We start from the raw sequence: 9052 nt of genomic DNA on the forward strand, positions 1-9052 counted from the left end.
AAAAGTAGTAGCTGCGCAGCTTCTGGTCCATTTTAAACAAAATAAACTGAGAAATTCCAGTCTGGTTTTTCGCCCTGGCCACAGCACAGACACAGCTCTGGTCAGGGTTACAAATGACCTACTGATGACGGCAGATGATAGTATCTCATCTCTCCTTATCCTTCTGGATTTGATCCTTCTAGATAATTTTGTTTTGTTTGTGCATGTTTTTTTTTTATTTTTTTTTATGTTTTAGCCATGATTCCCTTCCACTTACATTATAAGGCTTATAGACTGCAATGATTTGATCTTAAAATCTTGGTTTGTGTTCTACTGAAGAAACAAAGTAACCTACATCTTGCATGCCCTGGGGGTAAGCAAATAAACATCAAATTATCATTGTTAGGTGAACTATCCATTTAAGTGGTGCTTGCTCCATTCTTGACTTGTAGACATACTCATTTTCTCATCTATCCTAAAGTACACTGACTCCTCAAGAGTTTTTTTTTTTCTGCTTTGACCTGGTAACAAAAGTTTGCAAGCACTGACCCAATGCTGCCTTTACATTGCCTTGGGCCTCAGATTAGAGCCCACATCATAAAAGCATTTTTCCTGTGAATTCAGAGACTTAACTTTATCAAATTCCAAGACTTTTTCTCTTGCCTCGATGCAATATATTCCAATAAGTCCAGCTACAACATTTCTTAAAGGAATATTCTGGGTACATTACAGTACAATTAAGTTCAATCGACATAGTTTATGATATTACAGTACTGTATATTGTTCTGAAATTATTTCGATTTATCCTTTTCTCAAAATCAAGGTTGCATTGAGGCACTTACAATGGTGAATAGGCAAATTTTCTTTTTTGCAATCTGTAATTTATATATATATATATATATATATATATATATATATATATATATACATGTATAGCATCAAAAATAGATATTTTAGCGTGAAAAAAAAAATTCTGTGAAAATACAAGTATGCCTTTATCATCATGACAACATAATCCAATTGTTACGGGGTGAACGAGATGAGAGACATGCGGATCCAAATGCAAGGCTTTATTTAGACAGAGATGAGGTCATAAAACAGCCATGGGTCAGACAATGGCAAACAGGTATACTGGGAGCAAGACAGAAGAATAGTCCAAAACTAGTGTGGTTGATCAGCGGCTAACAATATCCAGGGGGCTTGACAAAAGTGGTAATCTGAGGAACAGAGGCAATAGTTCAGGCAAGGTGTAAACATAATCCAAAAGACAAGATGAAAGGGTAATCCAAAATACTCAGGCGATAATCTGAACACTGGAAAACAGGCAAGGCAAGACTATGACTAGACTTTGACAAGAACTACACAGTAAAATCAGCAGTGTTAATCGAGCAGTGTTATTCTATCTTTACTCTTAAAGAGTAAACTCAACAACAATTGGTGAAAGATACCCCCTAGTGTTGGTGAAAATGATCAGAGTTAAATTCTGCGTCGTTAACTTTACTCTGTTAAGCTCCGCCCCTCAATCTACCCCCTGCGAAGATCTGAACAGGACTGGAGTAGTTTTCTAATCGCCATTTTCTTTTTGCTCCAACAGACAGGTAAGCTCTTTTAAGTAACATACTAAAACGCAGTTTTGATGTTTTATGTGAATAAATATGCTTACATTACTGCATAGGATATATTTTGATGCAATTTGTGTAGTTTTGTTATTTTGATTTCGGGAATACCGATTAGGTACCTTTGTGGCAAGTTGATTGACGTTGGAGAGTTGTTTTCGTCACACTGTAGCGCTAATGGAAAAGCTTAAATTATGCCAATAATCTAACTTAATTTTTATATGCCATTAATATGTTTTAGTTATTTTAACGTTGAATTACCCAACAGTCACAACGAGGCATCAACATTTTTATGTGATGTATGGTTGAAATTGAGATGTTCCAGCTTAGGTTGTGGATGTTTGTATCATATATGACAATGTTTAACGTGTAATTCATGTAAAATTGTTGATGATGTGACGTAGGTCATTTTTGAACATATATTACGACGTTTGATAAAGTCAATAAATATGATAACATAATATATAAACTGTTTTAATTTTATATAAACTATTTTTGCAAAAGTTCAGTTCGCAAATTAAATGTGTCCAACGAAATTTTAAACTTTTTGTGAGGACATTTATTTGATCACCACCATCGCATTTTTAAGTCACGTTAGATGGCGCTATGGGCGTAGAGATGGTGCTGATGCAACGCTGTTCAACGAAGGAAAAAAACACCCGCTAAATTGTTTCTGGAACCTTCCTTAATTTTTTCGGTATTAAAGTTTGTTATTGCTGTTAGACACAATTAGCTGACCTGAGCGGTAACATGTTAAGTGTTTAAAGTGATCCTCAACCTATTTTAAGGATTGACGGTGTTCAAACGCTGTATGTTTCGTTAGAAAATAATGAAAATGCGCTTTAATTTTTAAACTGCGTGTAAGTTTGTTGGTATAGTTGGCGTGTCAGTGATGTATTGTCGATGTTTTAATTCTCTATTTTAGGCAACTTGGATCAGTAAATGTATGCCAATACTTAGTGAAAACTAAAACACTAACCAATGTAAGTATTTACTAAAGTATTTGTGAAATATTTTTGCTACCTTGTATGACTTATTCTAAATCTAATCATATAAACTGATACTGAGGTAACCATTTTACACCGTAATCTGTACAGTACTCTCACTTCTTACAGATCATGCTGGTTAAGGTGAAACTTGGGGATGCCCAAAAATTTGTCAAGATAACTGAGCTGAGCCTGGAGGAATTTCTATCTGCTGGTAAATAAATATATACTTTCATTGTATTATTTTATGATTTTTTTTTTATTATTATTTAAATGTTACTTGATGGATGGCTATAATTTTATATAAGAATAGTCAAATGTTGCATGTGCCCTGATGTTCAAAGTTAATCTTCGCTATGTAAAACCTTTTAAGTCATATATCCTTTCTCAGAAAATTGCGCATATATTTTTTTTTCTTTTTTCTTTTAACAGCATTTTTAAAGTTTGGTGTCCCAGCTGTACCAGAGAATGTGAAGGTTTTTGATGAGTCAGGGACTGAGGTGGATGGTGATGTTTTTGAGGATGTAGTCAGAGATCCCTCAGTTGGAGTTCTTACCATAAAACATGGTGCAGGTTTGTATTTATTTCATTACATGTTTGGAATGTATTTAATACTTCTAATTTACAATAATTCCCCATAAAAATGTATCTGCAACCAGACTTGGATTCTGCTTCTCCACAAGCCTCTCATGAGCAGTCAAATCTGTCCCGTACTCCATCCGTGGACTCCAGTGACTCACAGGACACAGTCATTATTGAAGAAACTTCCTCAAGTAAACGAATGAGGCTAGACGAAGAAGCTAAAAAGGTGGGTATCAAATTTTTTTTTACTTTTATATTTTTGGGGATATTTATTATTGATTTAAGTTGATCAATGAGACTTACAATTTTGAAAACTAATTTATATATACGTTTTCATTATAATCTTTAAGTTGGTGGAAACCATTCTTGTCCAGAAACCTGGTGGGGAGTGTATAATAACGGAGTACAACCGAACTAAGTCTTTGGGGGATGAAACAAGGAGGAAAATGGTTAATATCTTGGCAGCTCACATGACAGAAAAGAATGGGTAATGTTCATAATCATCACCTGGTGTATTAATGGTCTCTAGTTTTAAAATGTCTTGATGTTGTTTAAAGTCAGGCAAAGGACACAAATTTGATTTATTTTATTTTTTACTGCAGTACGTCACCAACAAGGCAGGTGAAAGAAAAATATGCAAGAGGAATTGTGGCTTTGTTCCCGTACCTCAGTGACCCCTTTTCCAAAAATGGCTACGTTAGTGTCCGCTTTGAATTCTAATTCTGTGTTGAAATTTTTCATACTTCGGGACAGGTGGTGTATTTTGCTGTTGAATTTATATACTTTTTATCTTGATTTTTCTCTTTCTAAGGAACATTACTATGATGGCGAAAGCGGTACTGGGTACTTGGCATGGAGAATCAAAACTATACAGAGAGGCTTAGCTAAAGATCGACGTGCATCATTTGAAGGTACAGGTTGAAAATCTCCTACCTTTTTTTTTTTTTTTTTTTTTTTTATAAATATATTTTTTTTGTCATCTTTCATGGGAGTTCTGTTGCTACGAAGTTTCCTTTGTAAGATTAAACTTCGTTTATCATTTTTAAGCAGTGTTGAAGCTTTTAAAATGTTTTGTTGTTCATCAAAAGGAACGTCTACTGAAGGGGGGTCTGGTGGACCAACTGTTAGACGGCAGTCAGAGTTTAATTCAGAGACCATCTTGAGTGAGGATGAATGCAAGAAAGCAATTGCATTCATGAGCCATTCTTCTGATGAGGACGCCATCAAGAAGAAAATGAAATTGACATTCGACTATCGCCGCAACATGGTTCTTGACCCCATGCAGTCAAGTGATATATTGACGGTCTTTCCACGATTCAAAGACATTAAAGGCTTGGTAAAGTGTTTATAATCATACGTTTTTATCAATTTAACATTACAACAAAATTTACTGATGTCTAAATATGTTTATTCAATGCATACGTGGGTTTATATAATTATTTGTCTATTACTTAGAACAAAATATTTTGGGTCATCCTTTTCTGCCTCTTCTTAGATTGAGCAAGACTTTGTTCTGATGTTTGGAGAAGGAGTGTCAGGAAAGCTACTGGAGAACTGGACCACTGCATTCAAGAAAAAAGTGATTCAGCAGTGCAAAAAGCTTCCCAGCACCAGTGATTTGGAAGAACTTCTACTAGCAGCTGAATCTCCTACTGGTGACTCAGAAGAGGGTGCTAATTTTGGTAAGATGTTTAAGATTTATTTTTTAATTGAAATATTAATTTGAAATAGTATTGAACAAATTTTACAAGGAACTTGAAAGTGAACGATTTAGTCCCCATACTTTTTTTTTAACTTTTTTTTTTTTATGTTCTCAAACTTCCAGTTTGTATTAGTGGTCAAATTTTTCTTACATAATGTGTGTTTAAACAGTTTGGGACAGTGAACTCGCTTCAATTATACTTCTGTTGCATCTGATCCCACCTTCTGCCCAAGGCCGGAAAAGACCAGGAAAGGTATCTGCCTCTCAAGCAGAGAAACACCTTGTTGTCTTTAAGAAGGTTTGTTTTTGTTTTCTTCTTCTTTACTTTGTTCTTCTGTTTAATTTTTAACACATTGGTGATAGTTCTCTTGCATTTGCTTGGTTTTCTCAGAGTGGAACAAACATTGAGGAGCATCTTCGAGAAATTGCAGCTATTGCTCAGCCCTACCTCCTGGCCGTGGGACCTCAGAAGAGTTCAATTCACCAGTACTTCATCATTCTTGATCAGCATGCCATTCCATGCAAGTCAGCCTCTTCTCTTGGTGCTTTTGACGAGCTGTTTAAGGCACACTTTGTTTTTGGCACCTCTTACAACATTATGCTACACAACATGTACACTTTCATTCAGACCACTGTGTACAACATAGATGTTGGCAAAGTGAAAGAGAGTCCTCGTGTTGCTGCGGTTAGAGCAAGGTTGCTTAGTTAGGCCTAAAGTTTTTCTGCCCTCATGAAGTGTTTTGTTTGTCAGGCTGAGTTATCTGGTTCAAAAATACTTCTCAGGCATCTAAGATTAGTTCATGGTTTTGTTCCTGGAAAGAATCTTCGCCTTAAATGTGTAGAGACAGGATGTAGTTCTGTGTTTGGTACTTTTTCAGGTTTTAGGAAACATTTGCATATAAAACATACTGAGCAAAGTGACCAGAATTCTGATACCATTGACAACAGTGAGACTGCTGAGGCAGAAGGACAAATTAGTTCTCAAACATTTGATCAGATTGGCAGTGTTGGAGAGGTAGCCACAACATCTGTATTGTTAATGTCAAATAAGAGCACTTTGGATATGTGTGCTTCGGCTGTTGCGCAACTAAAAGTTGCTGGGTTAAGTCAGTCTGCTGTAAGTGGTTTTGTTTCATCTATGGAGGAAATTGTTTTTGAGATTCACAGTCAGGCCAAGGATGCAGCTTTGCTCTGTCTGCCTCCACATGACATTGCTACTAAAAGGAAAATAGAAAATTCAATTGAACATTTGGAAAATCCATTCACTTTCTTGAATTCGGAAGCCAAACGAAAGAGACTCTTTACAGAGAAATGGGGAACTGTTGAACCAACTGAAATAGTGCTTGGCACAAGATTTGACAGCAGAAGAAACAAAACCACAGGAACATTTGATCAAGTTGTTGTAACAGATAAATTTGCTTATATTCCCATTTTAGAAACCCTAAAGGCCATTTTACAAAATCGGCATCTTACTGATTTGTTTAAACCCAGGCATGTTCCAAAGGAAGGCGTTTATTTTGACTTGAGTGATGCAGCACATTTCAAAAGTAATCCTTTATTTTACACAGACAAAGATGCCTTACAAATTCAGTTATTTTATGATGATTTTGAGACCGCTAACCCTTTGGGTTCCAAAAAAGGTATACACAAATTGGGTGCTATTTATTTTACATTAAGGAATTTCCCCCCCATTTTTAACTCATCATTAGATAATATTCATTTATGTGCCCTCTTTCATGCACAGGATATAAGACGGTATGGTTTTAATTCTATAATCGAGCCTTTAGTAAATGATCTAAAAGTGCTTGAGATTGAGGGAGTTAAGAATCCAGTATGTGGAAGTTGTATTAGGGGTACAATTGTTCAAGTCACAGGGGATAACCTTGGCTTACACAGCTTATTAGGGTTTCTGGAGTCATTTGGGGCTCAATATTGCTGTCGTTTCTGTGTTCTTGAAAAAGATCGCTTTCAGTTTGTGTTTTCCGAAGATAACCCTGAGGTTGTACTAAGAACAACTGAGATGCATGCTCTGCACTGTAAAAGATTACAGGACGACTCTACACTCCCTCATGTTTATGGCGTCAAACGGGTCTGTTTGTTAAATTCACTGAAGTATTTCAACACAGCCAACAATTTTGCTGTGGATATAATGCACGACATTCTCGAAGGTGTCGCTCAGCTAGAGGTAAAACTTGTTTTGCAGTACATTCAGCATAATTTTCTGAGTGCTGATGATCTTGCTGGTAGAATACATGCTTTTGATTATGGTTACAATCAGCAGAAGAACCGTCCTCCGTCAGTCAAATTGTTTGGTGGAAGCAATGATTTGGGTTTAAATGCCATACAATCTTGGTGCTTGTTGCGCAACATGCCACTGTTATTTGGTGATTTAGTGCAGAGAGATGATAAACACTGGGGTCTTTTGCTTTTACTTCTGCAGATTGTTAACATTGTATTCTCACCAGTCCTAACAGAAGGCATGACCATTTATCTTAAACATTTAATAATTGAACATCACCAGTTATTCAAAAAATTATTTCCCGAAAAAAATCTTTTACCAAAGCATCACATAATGATACATTACCCACAGTGTATAAGAAAAATTGGACCAATTCTGCACATGTGGTGCATGCGTTATGAAGCTAAACACAAATTTTTTAAAACTCAATTAAAAAGCTTCAAAAACATCACCAAAACATTGGCCAACAAGCACCAGAGTTGTATGGCAATGCACTGGGAGTCTTTTAGCCAGTACAGATTGACTCTTGGTCCAGGGAAGATGGTGGAACTCGATGAACTTAAAGGTGGCATGGAGATGGCTTCCAAGCTAGGAGTGGATATATCAGAACGTGTCTATTCTGTAAAATGGATCAAACATCATGGCACAGAGTATCGCCCTGATTTTATTATCTGTACTGAAGTAGCATGTGAGATGCCAGTGTTTTATAAGATCAAGACTATTGCTGTGAAAGATGAAAATGTACTTTTATGTGGAACATTGATGGAAACACTCTGTTTTGATGACCATTACCATGCATTTACAGTCAGAATGCATCCAGACAGAATTCTAAAGTCAGTGAATGTTAACGAGCTGTGTTATTTCAAACCATTTGATCTCCAAATGAAGTATGGTACAACAGATTCTGCGCTGCATATAGTGCCCTATTGCCATTTTATGCAGTTGTGATGTTTTTTTGTGAATGTATTTTAAACCTGACCATGTTTTAATAAATGTTTTAAATGGTACGTTGAAGTTGTTTTCTGTTCTGTTCTCTGGAGTTATTTGATCAGCATTTTAACCTATAGCAACACCAAATGGGTTTTAAAAGTGTACTCACTGAGTGGGATTAGTTTTTCACTAAGAAAATTTAAATAAACTCTACAAAAGTGAAATAATAACACTAATTGGTGTTAATTTCCCCTAAGTGTTAAATTGTGATAACACTATTCAGAGTTAAATTAGTTTAGTGTTAAATTGTGGTTACACTATTCAGAGTTAATTTACTTCAGTGTTAAATTGTAACAACACTATTCAGAGTTAAATTACTTCAGTGTTAAATTGTAACAACACTATTCAGTGTTGAGCAGTGTTAATTTTTAACTCCAAAAAGAGTTAATTTTACTCTGAAAATTGAACACCGTGACGAGAGTCATTTTATCACTAATTCTGAGTGGGACCAAATACACTCGGGTCCAGTGTTAAATTTAACTCTTAAAGAGTTAATTTAACACTGCAAAATTTACTGTGTAGGAGCTAAGCCAGGGAACTGGTCCTTAAAGTAGCGATCGACTAGCACAGTGATAAATGCTAAACAATACTTGGTGTTGAATGGTGGTGTGAGATTCATATCGTGTGTGTTATTGGTAGCAGCTGTGTGTGATTGGTTTCAGGTGAGCTTGTGTTTAGTGCAATGGAGCATGGGAAATTTAGTCCAGGGTGATGTGTAACGGTTTGTGTAGTGCGAGAGTCATTGTAATGGAAGGGTGACCTCTGGAAGTCCATGAACAGGATTCATGACACCAATAAACCCTACCACTAAAACAACTCTAAAAACTAACATTAAAACTTTACTGTTATTTAAACAGCTTCACAACCAACACATTTTAAACAGATGAATTGATTTTAGAAGTGCTTTTAAAGAATTACAAGTTTTTCACTTCTGTGGTTAAACTGATTCTATAATTCT

The 9052-nt window shown here is 35.8% G+C and overlaps 2 protein-coding genes across 2 annotated transcripts; both read left to right on the forward strand.

Moving 5' to 3' along the window:
- The first annotated feature begins 2590 nt into the window (after window positions 1-2590).
- LOC128030225 (uncharacterized) lies at window positions 2591-3883 on the forward strand. Its single transcript, XM_052617694.1, has 5 exons — window positions 2591-2795; window positions 3014-3154; window positions 3241-3389; window positions 3514-3650; window positions 3766-3883. The coding sequence occupies exons 1-5, from the start codon at window positions 2714-2716 to the stop codon at window positions 3881-3883; spliced, it is 627 nt and encodes a 208-aa protein (XP_052473654.1). The 5' UTR covers window positions 2591-2713.
- A 365-nt stretch (window positions 3884-4248) lies between these two features.
- Window positions 4249-8111, forward strand: LOC128030168 (uncharacterized). The gene is made up of 4 exons (XM_052617651.1): window positions 4249-4499; window positions 4659-4845; window positions 5036-5163; window positions 5257-8111. The coding sequence occupies exons 1-4, from the start codon at window positions 4359-4361 to the stop codon at window positions 5572-5574; spliced, it is 774 nt and encodes a 257-aa protein (XP_052473611.1). The 5' UTR covers window positions 4249-4358; the 3' UTR covers window positions 5575-8111.
- The last annotated feature ends 941 nt before the right edge of the window (window positions 8112-9052 follow it).

Source organism: Carassius gibelio, chromosome A16 (assembly GCF_023724105.1).
Source record: "Carassius gibelio isolate Cgi1373 ecotype wild population from Czech Republic chromosome A16, carGib1.2-hapl.c, whole genome shotgun sequence".
NCBI lineage: Eukaryota > Metazoa > Chordata > Actinopteri > Cypriniformes > Cyprinidae > Carassius > Carassius gibelio.

Excerpts from the sequence above, each read along its gene's own strand:
- LOC128030225 (XM_052617694.1), top strand. The coding sequence starts at position 2,714 with ATGCTGGTTAAGGTGAAACTTGGGGATGCCCAAAAATTTGTCAAGATA. Across the intron at positions 2,796-3,013 it reads GGAGGAATTTCTATCTGCTG|CATTTTTAAAGTTTGGTGTC; the intron begins GTAAATAAATAT and ends TTCTTTTAACAG. Across the intron at positions 3,390-3,513 it reads TAGACGAAGAAGCTAAAAAG|TTGGTGGAAACCATTCTTGT; the intron begins GTGGGTATCAAA and ends ATAATCTTTAAG.
- LOC128030168 (XM_052617651.1), top strand. The coding sequence starts at position 4,359 with ATGAGCCATTCTTCTGATGAGGACGCCATCAAGAAGAAAATGAAATTG. Across the intron at positions 4,500-4,658 it reads TCAAAGACATTAAAGGCTTG|ATTGAGCAAGACTTTGTTCT; the intron begins GTAAAGTGTTTA and ends GCCTCTTCTTAG. Across the intron at positions 5,164-5,256 it reads ACCTTGTTGTCTTTAAGAAG|AGTGGAACAAACATTGAGGA; the intron begins GTTTGTTTTTGT and ends TGGTTTTCTCAG.